At 39.1% G+C, this 21,022-nt stretch overlaps 1 protein-coding gene across 2 annotated transcripts in view; it reads right to left on the reverse strand.

Annotated features, from left to right (window-relative positions):
* LOC124164847 (beta-1,4-glucuronyltransferase 1) overlaps positions 1–21,022 on the reverse strand; it is a 116,608-nt gene that overhangs the window by 8,373 nt on the left and 87,213 nt on the right. Inside the window, exons 1-2 of one of the 2 annotated variants that reach the window (XM_046542046.1) lie at positions 6,720–6,807; positions 1,773–3,380 (exon numbers count right to left, since the gene is read on the reverse strand). In XM_046542046.1, the coding sequence (XP_046398002.1) occupies positions 1,773–2,136 (364 nt within the window). In that variant the 5' untranslated portion in view covers positions 2,137–3,380; positions 6,720–6,807. Of the gene's footprint in view, positions 1–1,772; positions 3,381–6,719; positions 6,808–21,022 lie in introns of those variants that run through there. The other variant, XM_046542044.1, reaches the window with a different exon arrangement.

Below are 21,022 nucleotides of genomic sequence, written 5' to 3' on the forward strand. Positions count from 1 at the left end.
AAGCTAATACCTCCACTTGGCTCAAAGTTAAATGTATTAATAGACGAGCAATCAGAAAAAAAGTTATTACTGGATGCACCGAAAATAATTCAAGTAATAATGCCAATACCTTACTGATAGGAATATGTAAACAAATCAGTTCACATCTCCATGATTGAGCATTTTACAAAGTGGCAACTGTAAATGAGACTAAACTATTCCATAAATAAGAGAGGAGTCATTATCCGTATGGAGTATTCATCCACCCAACTCAATGCCATTGTAACACAGGCAAACCCTGAGAATGACATCGCTATTAAACCTTACACTCATGCACTCATTCTTAACACACACGGTAGAAGTATCTCCTTAGGGAAACTTCCACGCAACCAACCGCCATGCCCCTTTAACGTGGGAAAACGCGTATTTTCTACCGGGAAAATAGCAATTTTTTCATAATTTGAAGCCGAGGAACAACCTCTAAATGTGGTCCGATCGATCCCAAATTATTTGATCATCATATCGGACTAGATTGAAACAAAAATCTCGAGAAAATACTTAAAACTATTACATTTTTACTCACGCTACCGGCGCATACAAATTAATCTCTTCCACAAATTATTGAGTGCCGTATATGTATTTCTAAAGTTTTCGTCTGTTTATTTCATAGACATTAATCCATAATAAAATAACATTCATAAAAAGTCCATGCCCCAAGAAAATCTTCCAAACTAACGAGAAAAGTCATCGATGCAGGGTTAGAAAAAATATATGATTGAAAGGGAAGAATCCTCATCCGTGGCAGAAGCAGAGAACGAATACCGGGTCGGGGGTATAAGGGGACGCGTCGGCTTCTACCCCGATTTTGGTTTTCTTCTTCAACCCGTCGCGACGCTCAAGCAATTCAAACCCTCAAGTGGCGCAAAAGCGACGCTTTACTGCATTTAACTTCTGAATGACGAATGCTTGTATTCCTTTAGCAACAAATTCAAGAAATTTCGAGCTAACTGAGTTTTCCTCGAGACGCGGTTAAAATTTCTCGCGAGAAAAACAAACAAAAACACCTTCGCGGGACCAAGTACATTTCGCGCATTCGCCGCGTCATCTCATCACGCGAAATTTCGGTACCTTCATCTTTCTTGCTGTACATTCATGCTTGGTAATGCTTCCCTCGTAAATGGGAGGATAAATTTCTTCCCCATTCCAATCGGTCGAAAATTTAAATGCTAAAGTGAGTAATTGTGATGGTCGAAGGTTACAGGCTTTCTTGGTATTCCCTAACGATGGCCACCATGTAGTCACACAAGAAATGGTACCTAGTGACAATGTATATCAAGAAGCATAAACCACATTGTTTTCCAAAGCCAAAAAATCTCAGCGAAGGAAAACGATGACTTGCTAGTCTAACAAAGTATAGTAACCGGAGCGAGTTATCAAACTCGAACTATCAAAACTTCTCTCGGGTTTGCGGGTGAGTAATAAATTCTAAGGCAGCCGATCTTTCGGGTTCCGTCTCGCTACCCATTCTCAAGGCTACTGGACGAGACGAAACCAGAAACGTCGTCTGCCTCAGATTTTGTTACCCGCGTACAAACCCGAGAGAAGTTAATTCATTCTATTCGCCGGGAAAGTGTTAAACCATACATATCGAACTCTGGGATCGAATTACAGTTTAGGCAAATGATTTTTCCTCAGAGGAACTTCATGAGCACTAGCGGGAGTATCTACAAGCGCATGACGGCTATTCTCCGATTATTCCCGAGAATAGTAAATGTTATTCATCGGTACTTTACCTTTTTCTGGTGGCGGTCTGGCTGAAGTAGGGACAGCTGGAGATTGAGGCTCAGCAGCCGCCGGGGCCGGAGGTTCAGCAGCCTCCGAGCCTCCCGCCACAACCTCCGGAACTCCGGCGGCAGCCTCAGGCCCCCCTGCGGTTTCGATGGAGGCGAGATTGCGTCCCGAGGAGGACAACGACGCCGGCGGGAGCGCATTGGCAGCTGGAGCGGGAACGTCAGCTTCTGGTTCCTCGCGGACGCGGCGCTGCTCGTCGCCGAACTCCGGAGGACCATGGCCGGTCATTCCAGTGGCCACGTAGAGCAACACGGCCACGTTGAAGGCTATGCTTAGCCGAAGTATCAAGTTCCTACGTGAGATCATCTTCGGGTTCTGTCCGTTGCTCGTCGGTTTGGCAGCGGACTGTGGTGCACTGCAGGGTGATGGTTGGAGCCTATTTACTCTTGAGGGGAGGGTGTGGAGGGAAAATAGGGTTCACGGCTGGATACTGTGGTGGAGGGGAGGAAGGCCTATCCCTAACGTGATCCCTGTTTATCCCTTGTTTACCCTTTTTTCCGCGCGCAAACTTCGACGACGCTAAACGTTGGCTGGATAGTCAATCGATATCGTCAAAGTTTACCAACGGCCCCAGGTCTTTTTTTCTCTGTTCTCATCTGTTCCTTTCTTTATTTTATAAAGCAATAAAAACCCTCCACGCTGGGTGTCCCTAATATAAGAAAAAACACTTGAAAAATGGGACGAAAAATAGCTATCGATCTATAGCAGGCGATGATATTGGATAGGATGTCTATAAAAACATTACTTTTTACTTCGAATATTATTACTTTTATTTCTGCCGAAATAAAAAAACTTTTCGGGCACAAAGACGGATGTCAAGGAACGATATTTCCCTCGAAAAGGCAACTACGCTGACGAGGGAGATGTGTATTCATTTGTTTTTTTATCGACTCTAAGGCCGGAGAGGCACGTTAAGTCAGTAGCTCGTAATTATCACAGCAATCAGATTGAAGGGAAACTCGAAGATACTTCGAGGTTAACACTTTCGGAAAATCGGAAAACAAAATAGAATTAAAATAGCTAACGTCATAGACCGAAAGTCGATGGGGGACTTTCATCAAATTCGGTTCAATAAAGTAAAAAAATCACAAATCGCTCGCAAGAGAGAGCGTTTAAGTCAGGCTTTTTAAATATTTAACGATGAATGATATGTAACGCTGAGAATCTAGGGGGAATTAAGATATTGACTCTTATTTATCGATTCCTAGATATGCATAAAATACAAAAATATATCCTCCAGTTAGTGCGGAAAGAAGTTACTCAAAGCTTAGTTCACCCCATTGGATCGGTGACGAGTCATGTGGAGTGAAAAAACTTAAACGGACTTTCCTTCTCTTCTTCTTCGCCGTTGGAATGGATAGGGCGCACAGGGGGAGTGGACAACTAGGGAGCATGCGAACCGAAAGAAAAACCCCCTATCTATCTATCCTCCCTATCCGGAAGCGGCGCCCCGGCGCTCGTGGTGCCGTCGTCACCTCCGCTCCGAGGGGAAGCGCCGGCGCCAGTGCAGCATCACGGCGCCCATCGCCGCACAACCGCACACCAAGCAACTGCAAGGCGAAAATAAAGAAAGAGGTGAAGTGGAATTGCTTTCAAACAGCAGAAATACGTCTCGGATGCATGTCTGAGACATCTCGAATATAACATGTGATGCCTCAAAGATATTCTTGAGACCTACGGAGACATCTCTGAGATGTCACATGAGACATCTCAGGATAGTCTCTGACAGGTCTTAGTTCATGGCCTGATTACCGTTACTTTGCCTTTTTCATTTATATTAATTTATTGTTCCGAGCAACGTGGGGTCAGCAGACATTATATTCAATGCTACATTCAAACAAAATCAACAAAAATAACAAATATAGCATAAATAAGACAGATGGTGTAAAAATATGTAAATGACTCCTTTGCATCTACAGCATATTGCACACAGATGAACCCAGACATAGTCAACCTGAAACTCCAACATTTGGCACAGTAACCCAGGAACTGAACTGTAAATTTGTAGAACAAACTGTCATGAGTGGATTTTGATAGATCCTCGAAATTGTTCCCAAAACCAATAACCTGGTACTTCAGTGCCTCAGATGGTAGCGCACACCATAATGAGACTTTAGGTTTTGAATGTTTTAAGTCTTTCTCAGGTTGAAAATAAAGCATGCAAAATGCAACTGATGTGGTCCATGGAATCAAATTTGTCACTCAGCTCATACATTCACTTATAATGTCCTTTCATCCAGGAAGAAATGAAATGCCTTGATGATGAAATAAATGGCAGTGTATAAAAACTCCAAGAATAATACAAGTGTTCCATCGGCAAGAATAAAATATGTATCACAAGGAATAAAAAAGTATTTTATCATCTGCCATTGCTTGAATCATTCTGTAGTCTCCATTAAAGGACGATGCCATACTATAGGACCTAGAATGTCGACAAAATCAAACCAGTTTGAGTGCTAATAATGCAAATGTTAACAATTTTAATTAGTCTTTGCATGCATGAATGAATCGATGATGTAATGATTTTAATAATCAAAACTTCATAGTTGTTCCGAAAAATAAGTACGGAAGGAGTTGACGGAGTTAAAATATTAGGTGCGTAACTAAGTTCTCGCTGTTTTATTAATGAAATCACAGCTTTATTGTAAAAAAATGCTGCAAATGAATCACTCAAAGTATTCTCCATCGCTAACTACAACTTTTTCCCATCTTTCTGGCAGAGCTTGAATACCGTTACGGGAAAAGGTGTTCATCTGATGAGGCTATCCACCAATCAAGCCATTTTTTGAGGTCTGAATGTGAGTGAAACTACTGATCAGCCTGTCCATGTGCCATCAAATCGAACAAGTGTAAATCGGACGGCGCAACATCTGATGAATATAGCGGGTGGGTTAGGACTTCCCATTTGAGTGTTTCCAGGTAGATTTTAACGGGTTTGGCAACATGAGGTCGTGCGTTGTCAGGCTGTAGTATCACTTTGCCGTGCCCCTGCTCGTTCTGAAGGCAGATTAATTCATGGTCACTGATTTCTTCTCCGGCAATGAAGATTTCTTGGCGCGGAGTTAAGAAGCCGCGATATTGAAATGTAACATAAATTAAATCAACTATCTCGTTCGCTAGTAATGTTGAGCTCGGTTGGTATCTCATTTTTCTAATGTCATTAACTCATTGCTTTTAATGTGTAAAGGGTGCAATATTGGAATAAGTACAGTTAACGCTTTGGAGAAATACAACGGAACATATATGACGCCGATTTACTTCGCATTTATAAGGTCTGGAAGAGAGACGTACGGTGATTCAGCTGTTGGATAGATTCAAGTGATGATAAATTTGGGCGTTTGCACAGTTGGGGCTAAGGTAACACCAGAACGTAAAGTGAAAACAATTATCTTATACTGTGGAAATCGCCGTAGATGAAGAGGATGAAATAGTAATAAGCGCTATTTGTCAAGACTCTGCTGCATCTTCCAGTATGCGTACATTCTTTAAACGTGACAATTATTCAGTATACATCAATCACATGACTTATGATGAAATTGATATGAATTGCTATGAAAAAGAAAAAAAAAATAAATTGTACAGAGACAAAATTACAGAGAGATGCATATATTGTTTTTTAACTGGGACAAAAAGTCTAATGGCACCACGTAAACGTATTGTTTACCTACTGGACTCTGACGTCACGCTCAGCAAACATGGCGATGGGGCGTTTGGAGCGCAAGATTACAATACATTTTTCAATGTAGAATTTTAATAACAATACTCAGGTTAGAGAAGAACTACTTTTACTGTAATTTTCAGTGTGGAGGATATTTTTTATCGCATAATCATACATTTTCAGTGGGATTCACACCGTGCTTATCAATTTTAACTGCAAATATTTCTGTCACAAAATTCTTATGGAATTATAACCCTTGTTTTATAATGTACTACATAGCAAACTTTTTTCATTGTTGAATATATTTTATATTAACTTACTAGTATGACATTTCGAAGGGAGTTGAGAGAGAAATATCTGAGTCTTCCCTTTTAGACATCAAGCATTCACGGAAGCACGTCTCCTTTTTCAGACAAACAGCTGTGAGGAAGGGATGTTTCAAACTTTGACATCACTTCTCAAGGTCCACGCCCAAAGTTTAAACAAAAACCCTCCTCACTGTCAGTCATACTTCCAACGGAGCCAAGCTTCGCGTCACGGCCAGAGAGGGCGCTGAAACAAGCATATTGAAACAAGCGCTTCTCGTGCGAGCAAATAATCAAAGCCCACGGGAACTTGAGAGATAGGGACGGACGGATGCCAAGTCACGGAGGGAATGAAACTGGGAGAAAATCCCGCCCCAAGTGTTAAATTGCCAAAACCTCTAGTACCACCACTTATGCTGTACCCAGAGCTGTAGTTGTGCCGGTACTGCGTACCCCCTAAAATCCAAACTCGCTATAAGCGTACTGGTTAAAATACTTTTTTAAATCTGTAAAAAAATAGCCCTACTGTAAATTTTCCAATGTATTTCAGAAAGAAAAATCGGAAATGATTATTTACTTGTTCAGAGTTTTCTCGTGACAAAACTTGGAACTAATATGAGGGCTGCAATTTGGCATTTCAATCGCGGCCGGACATATAATACATGTTAAGCTGTTGGCAAATTTTGGTGAATACCGCCAAAATTTTTTCACAGTTACAGCACTGGCTGGACCGATGGTCAGTAAGTTCCCATAAAAAAGAGTAACATACCTTAATGAAGCAGCGTGATTGGAGTAGCATCGCTTACGTTAAAATTGCAGCTTCTTCACTCGTGGTATATTGATCATAGGTCTCGTGACCACGACGAGAATTGAACGGTTACGAGCGGTAATATTACACGGTATTATACTTTAGTTCGTGGACTTACCAAAATTTAATGCATAAGACGAAACGATTCGCTTAGCTCTTAAAAGCGATCTCAACAGCTCCCTCTTGATCATGCACTCCCCGGAGGATTTTCGATAAGTTTGTTTACGTAACGGGTTTACATGGTAACGACTCTATTAGTTTACTTTTCACTCAGAGATTAGAGTACGGAGAGAGGGATTTTTAGCGATCGTGCAGGATCCACGCATAAACGCACCGTAGAAAAGACATCACAAGGAAAACGTTTTTCCATTTATTTACTCAAACGACAGATGCTACGGATCTAGTCTAAAATCAAACGGCATTTCGATATTTACATTGTGATCTTGATGGGTGTGGCATCTTTGAGACGGTTGGGACCAACTACATCAATGGTAAAGTTTATAAGGGGGCATATCGTAAACTAGCATGAACAATTAAACAGGAATGAAGGAAGGAAGTATAATTTCGTTCAAGAGACAAAATTTGACGCCATTCCATTCATTGGGCAAGCATTTTAACTTCTTTAAGTGTACCGGCACTAGCCAAGGTGGAAACTTAAAAGTCACCCGCAATGCGCAAATTGTACGAAAATTCAACAGAGAAAAAATCATTCGTCTTGACCGGGATCCAAAACCGGATCCACCTATTTCCGGTTGAGTTCTTTGGTCAATTAAACTACCGAGGCGTCATTCACCTCTGCGGACATTTTCTGGACAATACCGGGCAAGATGGTCTGGACATGTGGCGCTCGTAGTTCGTTAAAATTCCGCAGCCTCAAAAACGTGCCACCAAAACTGAACGGCGGGCATAGGAAGTTGCACTGGTGCGGTCTGGACTGCTTAGAATATCATGCGACAACCAGTCAAAGCAGTGCTAACTGCACCACAGCCGGAGAGCTAAGCCCGAGCTTTGAACAGTAGAACTTAGAATGTTCGATATTCACTAATTTAATACTTTCCATGACTGTGCCTAGAAAACTTACGCGAACGACTGTGTTGAGTATTCATAAATTATATGATGTCCTTTAGTCTTTCCTATAATTCAACACCATCATTCATTAATATTGTTTTGTATAATTTATGAATACATTGTAGGCTACATTTAGGTTTTTACATTGATTTTGCTCGAAATGGCAGGAACCTTTCATATTTTGCTACTGTACCTGTACATGCTATGAAAAACAAGTACAAAATGTGCCATCATGTAGAACATTGGCATTATTGAAGTTACAATATAATAATATTTATTGAATTCAACGTTTAACCCTGCACTCATATAACAAACAAGTTTTTTTTTACTTCCCGCAAACAGCTGTGGGGGGTAACTCAGTCACCCCGCCCATAAAAATTGAAGTTTTCAAAAACAATTCAAAAGTTAAAAAAAGTAATTCGTCGCCTAAATAACGACAAAGTGGTTGAGGTCAAATACAAAAAATATCAAAGGGACAAAATAAAAAATTACACAACATTGGGTATAATTTGGGGTAACATAGTCACGGAAGGGTTAAGTATACCGGACATGTGATATACACTTGTGTATATCCTATAATGCGATGGTACGGGATCTGGAAGAAAGGGAGCCTCGACCAAGAAATCAAGAGCAGCTTTGGACCGCCACTGAGTGGGAACGTATGACAAAATTATTATGCTCCGGAATAATTGTAGGAGCAATGAAAAACAGAATGCAATTAGTAATTCAAAACTACGGGGAAATTTGTGAAATTTAGATTTATCTGCGTTAATAGATTCTAAAGGAATTGTGCACATTTTTAAATGAAATAGATTCAACGGCAATAATATTAACAAATAAAGTATTCTTATTAAGGGATATGATTTATATATTCATCACGCATGAGTGCAAATTTACTCTATTTAGGTTCAGAAGAGTTGATAATAATCCAAATTGAGAAATATTTTTCCGAAGAAAAAGTTTAGAGATTTATATACTCCTTTCGACCGCACGAAAGAATAAGCCCTCCCTCCCAACTCTCTCTCCTATGCGGAGGAACGGTTCGACAGCATTGCCAACTCTTAAAAAAAATTTGGCTCCATAGGGAATCCTCGGTGATAAGGCTTTTGCGTCTGAGACTGTACAACGAATGCGACGTCAATTTTCTCTAAAAAAACTGTATTCCACCATCAATCTACACAGTTCGTATGCTAAGATAAGTATCACTACGAGAACAAATGTAAAAATGCGAACTGGTGCACTTGCCGAAGAAGAAGCTTTTAGAAGCACGATCAATTTCGGGAAGTAATTGTACCGACTACATACTTACCGAATAAGAACAGCGTTAAAGATTTCAGGCTTTACCGGAGGATGGTTGGATTTATTCTTCTCGGGTATTATACAGGGTCAGGTGGTACACATTGGCCAACGTTTCGCTAGAACACTTTGATAGTATCATAAGGGCCGTAGTAAGATGGCGTAGCTATGTACCTAATCTGTTTCCTACCTAATCTCTGAGGATGATAGGAAAGAATTCTGGCGAAACGTCAGCCAACATGGACAACCTGAGTTGGTGTAATACCTGAGAAGAATAAATACATGGAACAGGATAATAAGAAAAGGAAAACATTACAAAAAATAACAACTACAAAAAAGCCCCTTTTTAAGAAAACCAATACTGTTTTACTGTTTAAATAAGAGCTTCATCTCCACACCCGGCAATATAATCCTCTAGGGGTAGTAGTGAATGCACCTTACTGATGCAGAAAATGTTCTCAGGTTTTCCGCCGGTTGATGTTTTCCTTGTCTCCCTGGAGACATGGAAACATCAACCGGTGGAAAACCTGAGAAACTTTTCTGCACTTGATACGCCGGGAAAAAAGGTCAACCTGCATCTTCCTGATATTTTTCTACCTGTGCCCAAGCATGAAAAAATTAATTTTACTTGGCATTAATCGAGGAAATCAATCAGAAGGGTACATTTTGAAATTTAAAAGGTCATGACGTGTGCTTCGCATTTAGAACCAACCCCTTAAGAGAGATATAGAATACAGACAAAAATACATCTGAATAGAGAAAAATATCAGAGGTGTCGACGTATCCGAACTCGCTGTTTACCCTCAGTCTCACAGGCTGATATCCTATTTCATCCCCAAATGGATTTTAGGAGCACGCCAAGACGCACGGGGATCACTAAACACTCCAAAAGCACTAATGTAAAAAAAAATGACGGAGGAAGATGGCTTGAAACAGGAGACAGCTGCATCCGAAGGAAAAATCCCGTCGACCTCAGCCCGGGCACGCGCTAGAGAAGCTGAGACATTACGGGCAGATCCTAATGCACAATGCGGGTACTCAAAAAATAAGTACTCTTCAAGAAGGTTCCTCCGAGACGAGAATAAAATGTTTTTCCAGTGATTTGATACCTATCTTATCAAGGCCGTAGCCAGAAAATATTTTCGGGGAGGGATTATGGAATAGTAGACAAACATAAAATTATTTTTATAAGATAAATAAAATAGCGTATACGGTTATATATACATATTTATTATAAACCCTTAAAGGAAAATAAAAATATTATTATAAAATTGAATTTAGCCTTTTAGCTTTTTTTTTGTAGTGACCAAATGAATTAACTCCTTGGTGTCGATGTCAATTCTGCGGTCCCTCAGGAGGCTCATAAGTCACTCACACCTCTACTAATTCACAGGACTATTATTTCACACACTGCACTACAACTAGGTACACACACTGCACCTACGAATTTGCTTAGATAATTATTGACTTATGTCGCATTGGGCTACTAGATGTCCCTGCGCCGCTATATAATATCGTCGTGTGAGCACCAAGCGAGCACAAAGTATCTATTTAATTTCTTTCAGTTCGGGGGAGGATCAATCCCCCATGACCCCCCCCCCCCGGCTACGGCCTTGTATCTTATTATCTTGGTTATATAAGTACGTGTCCATTAAATTTAGTACACAATAGCCAGTTCATTTCCTGGTCATTTTATGAATAAAAAATTAGAATAACATATAGTGGAATTATAATAACGTTGGTATAATTATACTACTAAATACTATTATATACTATTACTATATTACTATTATTAAATTATAATACCAATTTGGTATAAAAAGAAATTTTAGAAATCAAAACAAATTAAAAAATAAAAATCATTGCATCAATTTACAATCCTTTTTAATTTTCAATTGTTTCCCGCTTTCTGTTAAAATGTTAACTATCTTGTAAGTTTCCTCTCCACACAAAACAACAAAAACACAGCAAGGCAAACATATTCGCCAATAAAATTCATACTATTCGGAAACTGGCTGGTTGGGATGAGTCAATAGACTAACTGTACAGCATTGTAATCAGGGGCGGATCCAGGATTTCTTTCTGGGAGGGGCACAAGCAAGGCCGTATCCAGGATTTTGTTCAGGGGGGGCACAAGAATACTTCGTCATACAAAACGAACGAAATGATAATGGGACCGTATTAAAAATCTAGCATATTTTTAAGGGTCTGGAGGGGGGGGGGGGCACGTGCCCCCGTGCCCCCCCCTGGATCCGCCTATGATTGTAATCACGCCATGGTCACTGATCATGAACATTTTTAGCCCCCAGAAAATGGCAACGTAGTGCTGAAACAGGTTGGAAAAATAAAAGTTATTGTGGAAAAGCACCAAGTATATTTTTCCATTCTACGATGGATTCCACAAAGAGTCGCATTAAGTTGTTCATCTAACTCGTTCAAAACCAAACTCTGCCAAATGAGATCGTAGCGATCTTCAATGCTGATGGCCACCGATTTCCACACTCTTTTGAGTCCACCTCGTCACGCACACTGTCACGATGTAAAATTGAATCAATTAGCAGACCAAATTGAAACACTAGGAGATAGCATCACACCTTTAATATATCAAAATGGGTCATCTCGCTCAAAAAGGATTTGGGCCGGCTGAGAAGCGGAAATGGCTAAGAATCAGCCAAGTCCAGAAATAGGGACTTAATACAGCAGTCATAAGGAGACTACATAGAGGAGACCGATGTCCCTCACATTGAACCGTGATTTATGTGAAAAGATTTTATGCTTCCCCGGCGAATTATGTGGGTACACTTCTCTCTGGATCGCCACCAGGTTAGAAACTCCTTTCTGTCAAGGTTTCAAGCTCCGATTCGGGGCTCATCCTTAGGGCTGTTAAATGTCGTTGCTAGAAAAAAGAAATTCCCCTAGACCGGGAATCGAACCACGGACCTCTGGCTTTTCGTGCCCCTGCGCAGACCACTACGCTATCCAGGTTCTTTAATTCCCATTGCCATTATACAGAGGCTCATGGTACTAGGTGTTTTAATTTTTCATTAATTAATTCAAAGGCCGATTTCCTCGAAACGACATTCAGTAGCCCTAAGGATGAATTACATGTCAGAGTTCGAAACGTCGCGACGTCGGCAGAAATGGAGTTTCTAACCCGGTGGGAATCCCGAGAAGTTTACCCGCTTGATCTATGATGCCGCAATTGGGGCTTTTCAATATTTTTTAAAAAATATACGTAAAGCGGTGATGAGAGCAAGCGACGCAAAAATTCTCAGAATTCGCGACGAAGTACTTCCACTCGCAAGGAATATCAATGGAAAATAATGGAATTGATAGATTATACAGTGTTCTCATGGAAGAAAGGTGCGGTTTTGAACATGTTTTGAATGAAAACAGAATTAATTACAGTTTATGTTTTTTAAATCGAATTTGTCTACTCAAACAAGTCTAAAAAAATATAATCCATAAAGTTCAAATTGTGCGCCCTTTAGTTTCTCGACAATTTAGAAATCCGGCTTCGACATTAGTCTACTCCTAACGAAAGCCGCCAAGGGGAACCACGGCTTAACGTCCCATTCGACGGACGGAGTTCTGTACTTGAGAGTGCTCTCCTCATGGCACTCAAGAAGGGATCGCACAGTCTCTAAAAAATCGTCATCGATAATTTTTAATTTTACTAACTTATTAGGAGGGAATTCACAAAGTCCTAAAGACCTAAATATAAGCCCGTCTCTCGTAGTCACGGAAACGAAAATTTAATCACCCGTAAATGTCTCACGTCACGTGGTACATGTTGATCTCAACCTCTCGCTTGTGCATATATTTCCTCTGAGATATGAAAAGTTTAGGTCCCGATCCAGAAATCTGTCCGTAGAAAGCCAGAAAACCACCTATTGTCAAGCGTATAACAAAAATTCTTGAAAATTAAAACCGATAATCTGAATTGGAAGTCACTTAAAGACACAATAAATAGATAAATTTCTGCATCCATTCCACCCTCCCTATACTGTTGTAGAGGTTCCTACGAGAAATGATGGAAATTTCCTTCTTGAAATTTGCAGAAAATCCTATTCCGGACAATGATACAACTTCATCAATGACGATTCCATATGGCTTTCCATGCTATATTTAATGCAAATTGCATCTGAAGTCATGATACTTACGTTTACATTCAAGGATGTTGGTACGAGCATGGGAAAAATGTTAATTACAACTACACTATAAGAATCGTTGAGGAAAAAAACTGAAGCACACAAACACTTTTTTACACCTTGTTTATGGAAAATACCGATAAAATGTTTGCTATACCTTATGAACAGAGGCGTAACCCGGAAGATGTGACGGGAGATGGGGGGGTTCCACCCCGGAAAATGTGAGCTTTTTTATCTTTAGAAATCACAATTTATGCTATTTTGGCACTTAAAATTACACAATTGATGGCTCGTCGGGAAGCTGTTTTGCTAAAAAGTCTTCGCACAGTAGAATACATTTGTTTTATAGGTTAATATTCCCCCCCTGCGTCCCCAATCCCTGGCTACGCTACTGCTTCAGAATCATGATAAAAATTAAAAGAGGATCGTCACCGAACTACTCTTTCAGTAATTAGTAACTAAATTAGTTTTGCTTTGGGCTGTTTTATAGTTTCGGTCCTCGCGAGTTTAGCTCCTAGCGTTGAGTTCTATTTAGTTCCGTCTCCAAATTTCGCTTCCGGGAACGAAGCCATTCAAATTTTTTCTAGTTTTAAAATTCATTTCGTCCGCCAACTCTGAGTCAAACGTAGTGACGGCCCAGAAGGCTGCGGTGCGAGATACGTGGGAGAGAACCGGATGTCCCACTTCCTCTATCAAACGGAGGAAAAAATAATTACAACGAGCGACGCCTCGACGACATGAAACAAAAGAAGGGAACGTAGCGCAGACTCCAATGATCGCATCTCAGCACATGAAGAGGGTCCGAGTACCTATGGATGGTGGAAAAAAATAATGCACTTCGTATCTTTTTTCTGCTGAAAAAAATCTAGCATGAAAATCAATCCTTCTCTCAAGGTTATTACGTGGTATTCTATTCCGAGAGGAAAGACAAACTTGGTAAGAACGGCACTTCATATGTATCTAGACACTTCAAAACTAAATTATGGAGTACGAAGTACTCGCGATTACTGTCATAATCCAGCGTAAAGGTAATACAGTCAGGAATTGCGAGTACAGAAAATTATTGTATGGAAGTGGACAGAGATAGAATTCGCGGGTAAAACTTTTACTAACATCACTTTACATTGAGTACAGATTTTACACTACTTACTCTCAAGTATGAACCTTTTCATAAGATTAAATCAATAAAAATACTTATTAATGGCCGTATTTTCGAAATACTAATAATTCCATCAGTAGGGCTATATATAAAATATGATCGAACGTCCAGAAAAAAATTCCCCTGCCTCCTTTCTAAGGGGAACTTATACACAATGGTGTACTTGAATTAGTTACCGAACGATGATATGAACTGTATTGATACTCGTGTTTTTGCGAATTAAAATTTGAATGGAAATTGCCAGTGTGTTTTACAGGTAGCTTTATAAATTGGAAAAATCAGTGATGATAACATTAAAGGTTTATTGTCTTTAAATGTCTATTTTTATCTATTTTTGTCTATGTCTATCTCATTAAATGTCTATTTTTTCTTCCTCAACTATAAATCATTTTAAATAGAGGAAAAACAGGAGAAAACCCATGAAAAATTAAATCCTGTCCTTCGCTCTTCTCCCGGGGAGAATGGAAAAGGATAAGAGGGCTTGAGCATGACCTATAAAATGTCAAGACCTCTATTGAAAATGATACTCGAGAATGTTCCGCATACTTATTATGAATAATAAGAAATACTTCTGGGCATGAAGTAAAATTACAATGGATTCGAATTCCAAGCCTCCATAGTGGTTATAGCAAATAAAAGTCTCCTGCAACAAATTCTCTGAAGGGTATACTGATATTCTAATTCGGGGGTTCCCCCTATGAGCATTGTTTAAATGAAATCAACTGTCTTTATAAAGCCTTTACCATAAGTATCTATGCCAGATATTGGCTATGTAGGTACTCGGTTATCGTCATGAAAATAACCTATGACGAGAGAAAATTCGGGCAAACAAAAATATGCCAATTTTATTTTTTCAGGGGAAAAATTCAATTTCATAATTACAGACATGTACGCTGTTTTTTTTCTCCTTTATACGGTAACTGCAAAATATTGAGCTCACAACGTGAGATCACAACTGCGTTGGCATAGCTCGTTACGATGGGGATTCACCTCAATGCTTATGGGCGCAATGGGGAATTTTCACATTTTTTGAAAACTATGTCAAAATGTAGTAAGCCTCTAGGAAAGAATATCTACCGGGGGAAATTTCAACACAAACGTTAGCTTTCAAGATATTAAAGGTCAAAGTGGAGGAGTGGGGGGTGCGAACGAAAGTAGTGTGTCCAAGAGGAGTGACGTCATTTCTCCCCAAACAGAGTTGCTAACGTCCGAGGCGTGGAGCTTCGAGATTGTTGCGGTATACGTACGCCAGGAAGACGGTATGTTTACCTACGTGAAGTGCTGTTTATAATATCGAATAATAAATATTGCGTGGTGCCTGTACGTTCAAATACATTTCGAAATTCTAATAAAATATTCGTCCTTATATCGAATAATAAAGCGAGAAGAAAGAAGTGGGTTAAGGCGATGAAGAGGAAGAACGATCTGTCGACGAAAACGACGGGATTTGTTCGTGAAGATCACTTTACCTTAAGTAATTACGACAGAATTATGCTGAGAAATGACTTGAGCGTGTGGTGCGGAGGACGTGCAGTTGCCCCGATCGCGCAGTACCCGCCTGTCGCTTGCATGCTGTTTTTGCTAAGTTATCGTAGGTTGACGGCCCTCGTAGTACCCGATGTCTTGTAATTATTGTATGTTTTGAATTCGTCAATGATGAATCATGACAAGAATACTTAAAGGGTACATACAGTAGGCTACCCTCCCTCTCTCCGAAATCAATTGATTCACATGCATAGTATTCCAACTGAACTCCCTCGAAACCATATTTGTTACCTAGCAGTGTATAATTTGTAAGAAACTCACTGATGCATAATCACTACCTCCTCAAATCAACTGACTGAGCCATAGGAGTAAATACAACCTGAGGAAGTGGTGGAAAGTCGAGGTCAGGAAAAGTCATGCCAATTGAAACCAGAATCAAAAATTGTTTGTGTTCAGAAAAGAAACCTGTTTCCGCCAATGCTGCTACTTCTCCTATGAATATGATAAGTGACTGACATGGAATCAGACAGGGAGATATGTAGCCAAAGGGTCAAGTATATTGTGTTTTTCTTGGAAAAAAGGCAGCATTGCATTTAAGAGTAGATTGTGAAAATTATTTTATTGTCGATATGCTATCAGGAAAGACTGGGTTACCTGTTATTGCTAAGTTCAGGAAAATTAGACTCAACAAATCCTTCAATATTTTAGCCTAGAAGATCTCAATGTCTCACCCTCGACAGCGGCACGATATTTCTCTGCTTCCATTATTCCGGTGGCTAGTCTTTTGAAAAATCTAGTTTTTTGGGTTGACAAAAATAAGATGTTGCTTAATATGCCAATTCCCTTTCCTGCTCGCTTTCACATGTAGACTCTACATTGTAGAGTCAACTATTGATTGTCTAGAAATAGAAATAGAAAAGCCAGGTAACCCAATTTGGCAAATTTTAACCTGAATTGGAGCATAAAAAAATAGATCAGTACTCACTGCAGTGGGTGACATTTTCTATCGTGTGGATCAGTTCTTTTTACTGCGATCAGTATAACAAATTGCGCTTAGTTTATTACGCTGCGATAGGTATAAAGTAAAAAAGTGAATTGCGAAGGAAACTCTAAATCCGTTTTCTTACAGTACTAGTCAGTGCATTATACTGCTGATTGTGAAGAAAAATAGAAATAATGTTTTTTCAAACGCAATTATTTCAAAAGGAATCATTTTTAACATTGCTATAAAATCAACGAATTGTTTATAGCTCAAATATTTCTATCTAAACTCAATCAAAAAAATAAATCATATGATTCTTCTTTAGAAAATTTCATTTCGAGGGGTAATGGTGGCCGGGCAATAGATAGTGTCATTCGCATAAACTGGATTTCTTGAGCAAATCCTAAAAGGCTGTGGGGTAAAAGTAGATCGCGCGTTCAAACTAACTGTTCACTCATTCAGTGGTAAAATTTGAGAGTTAATTAGACCACCAAGAGTTTCCAAGAATGTAGAGAGCCCTCAAGATGAAGTTAAGCTAACTAAGCAAATAGAAAGCTTTAGGACCCATGTGGAGAGAGTAATAAGAAAGGTCAGGGAATACAAGTTGCTTGTCCTTCATTCCTGCATTGACAACTGTTTGGTGCAAAAAAGCAGGATTAGAGGATAGCTTTAAAAGACAATCACTTCTACCATAACGATATTCGGGCTCTGCCTCAATGATGGGGAAATTTTTTAGGAAGCGACGGAAAATACTTTGAATGATTCATTTATAACCTTTTTTTTAAATAAAGATGTATTTTTCATTTAAAAAACAGCGAGAGATTAGTTGCGCACCTAATACTATTTAACACAAATGATTGAATTTTGTCATACGTTTGCTAAATAGCTTATAATTATTTTGTAGGCTTCTAATAGAAGTTTCATAGCTAACATTAAAAGCTGTATTATCTTATGCTTATGCCTATCGTTAAGCAGCCACTATAAAAGCGGCTACAAAAGTTCATAACATGTCAAAACCTGTACACACTTCAGACAGTATGCATTCAGAACACACCTTAAAACTGTACATAGTATGATGTGCATAATGTGTACAGAAAAATTACCTTAAATCTGTCCACAGAAAGCATTTCACAACATACTGAATCAAAAAGCTGATATCATACAGAAAGCAAAAAATCATAACTTGTACCATATTAACATTTCATGCAGAAATTTTCAACGGAGGCCGAGTATCTACTACTGTATTCGTAAAAGCTGGTCCAGTAATGCCATAATAAACGAGAAAAACTTACCGCGAAGCCTTCACTTCTCTAAATTTTGCAGTCAAAAAGTCTGGGTTACTTTAAAAATATAATGTCATCATTATGGAATTCACTTCTCGCAGATTATCGCAACAGCCTTTTCACGAAATCGTCTTCCATTTCGCATATATTCGATATATTCTTATTCTACGAATACAGAAAATGGATAAAATATACTTGACGTGACTAAATAACGTCATAAAATGTCTGAGAGAAAACACGGATTAAAAAAATACCGAAATATTCACTTACTCAACGACTGCTTCATTGTAGCTTCTGCGGCCGTACATGCAAAACGAAAACGCCGTAGGGAGAAATGACGTCACCAACAATCAGAGCTAACTTCGCGTTTGCAGACGCATTTCACTGTTTTAAATGCATTTTAATGATAAAATCAATGTTTTACGGGAAATTTGATTGGTGAAAATGGATTCCTGGTGAAAATTGCTATAAGAATCATATATTATTTCGATGAAAAAAATTTCATGCAACTTCCCCATTCTAGAGGTCCATCTCAAAATAGCTACTATGAGCAATTACTTACCTTCACCGGGGAAGGGGGTATCAGGCCTACAACCAGAAAAATCTACTTACAGCGGTAAATTTAAACATGGAAGTAAGGAAACAATTTATCAGAACTTAGGCCTCTATTAGCCGAAACTAATTCATGCTAGCAAAAAATATTGCTTCTCAAAAAATATAGAAAATCTGATAGAAATGAAAATGCATCGTTGCAATCACATTTATTTGAATATTGGGAATATTTTCTCATCGTTGTTAATTTTACTGCCACCGAGAATGTTATTGCAGCGTCATTTCCGCCACGGTAATTACTTCTATCAAAAAAGTTATACTTAACTTCATGAACCATTAACTTTATTACTATAAGTTAAGGCTTAACTTATGACACCTTTTATTTACTCTACTCCCTCAAAGCAATTTATTTCACTTTTCTGATTAAAAAAACATTATTAGGCACTGTTGTGCCCTCTCATCCGTGGCCTTGTTAAGTTTACAGTTACAGAAGGTGAATATGAATTTGACGTCCGGGACAGCCTTCCTTTTTAAAAGTAAGGGGTTTGTAAAGGTGTTTCATGTCACCTCCAACTCCTTATTTAATCCCCTACCGAACTAACCGAAGGCCCTTCCCATTTGTGGAAATTGCATTGTGTTGGATTTTTACGACGCGTCTCCGTAGCAATAAGCGAAAATGTCAACAAACCTGCGGATTAGTAGCGTCGCGTGTAGCCAGCTCTGTGTGTACGTATTGTTTGCTAGGTTCGGAACATTCGAAGCGAAACCCAGAAGCCCTTGCTAATTACTTACACGGTGTGTGGAAACACTTCTGCCGATCGCGTGCTCCAGTGCCTGCCAGCTTGCGAAAGCCACATGGACGCATTGAATCGTGTTGCTTTTCGTGCGCAGGTATTGTTGCGTAACGGCCAATAGTGGGAGATTGGATGAGGGAATCTATAAATACGTATAAATGTAATTAAATTCGCTCATAGTCTCCTTAGTGCTAATCCATTCATCACACACCTCTTTAATAATTTTAAGTCCAGGCTTGGGGAACCTACAAACTCATAACTTACAGACATTTGGAATAACGATCTTTCGATTATAACCACATAAACACTGCCTCTTCAAGCAACCCTTTTATGAGTCCATCCTATGCCTTTTCTTCTAGTGTTAAGATATTCACATTGAATAGTTCAAATTGATAAATTTTTATTGAATATGTCCAACCATAAAAAAGAATACATAATACATTGAAAAAAGATAATGTATTAAAAAGAATAATAATAATAATAACAATTAAAAAAATTAAAATGCAAGAAGTTGCAAAATTCAACGGAAAAAAGTATTAAGTTATTTAAGAAAATTAAAAAAAGGAGAAATTGTAGTAACTGTTAAAACAGAATATTCCGTTCCGATTTTCAACGCTTTCAAAAGGCAAACATTTAAAGTTTAAGTTTCTGCTAGCACAAACAAGACACTGCACTCACAACACGAGCATATGCGCACAATAGTAATTGTTATTGTAAACTGGCTGGTAGAGATGAACTTAGTTCACCGGGACGGCTGGAACGAGCCAGCGGCGCGTCAAATAATGTGAGATATAAATCATTCATAGTTAGACTAAGCGATTACTTACCGATATAGGAAACAGTGGCGTAGCCAGGGAGGGGGAGCACACAGAGTATGCCCCCCCCAAACTAATTAATTTCACAAGAAAAATATTAACCCATGAAACAAATTTATTCTACTCCACCAATATGTTTCAGCAAAACAGCTTCCCGACGACCCACAAATTGTGCAATTTGAAGTGCGAAAATAGTATTAAATGTGATTTATAGATAAAAAAATGTTCATATTTACCGCAGAAGGGAGTTCCCCCTCACACCCCGGGTCGTGTTACCCCTCCCAAGACATCGTCCTGGCTACGCCTATAATAGGTAACAACTGATAATACTACATTTCATTATCAAATACTCAATTTCGATTTCTTTATACCCGCGAACTAGTACTTTGTACCATCTATATTCTCCTCCACTTCTTGTATCCGCGATTCCTAGCTGCATTACCTATAATCAGGAAGCAGACAGTACTCACGAGTACCGCAGAACCTCGTTTATCCGGATAAATTGGGGCCGGGCATGATTCAGATAAACAGGAAACAATACGAAGATTAATTAAAACAAGAAGTACTGTACTGTAATAGAAAAGTTACCTTATATTTATCATGACATCGACCACAAGCACAACTCATTACACAATGAACTACAAAAAATATGTATTTAGTTTTTGTGTACAAATCGTTTACCTTCCTTTGTTTTAATTTTGTGTGACGCTAAATCGCTTCAAGATCGCACAATCGCTTGATTACCAAAAGTTCAGCCGGTGCAATGTCAGGTGTAATCTTAAACGGTACTGGGCCGCGTGTCTAGTTGATTTGTACAACGTTTTTTAACTCGCTTT

This window comes from Ischnura elegans, chromosome 9 (genome assembly GCF_921293095.1).
Source record: "Ischnura elegans chromosome 9, ioIscEleg1.1, whole genome shotgun sequence".
Taxonomy (NCBI): domain Eukaryota; kingdom Metazoa; phylum Arthropoda; class Insecta; order Odonata; family Coenagrionidae; genus Ischnura; species Ischnura elegans.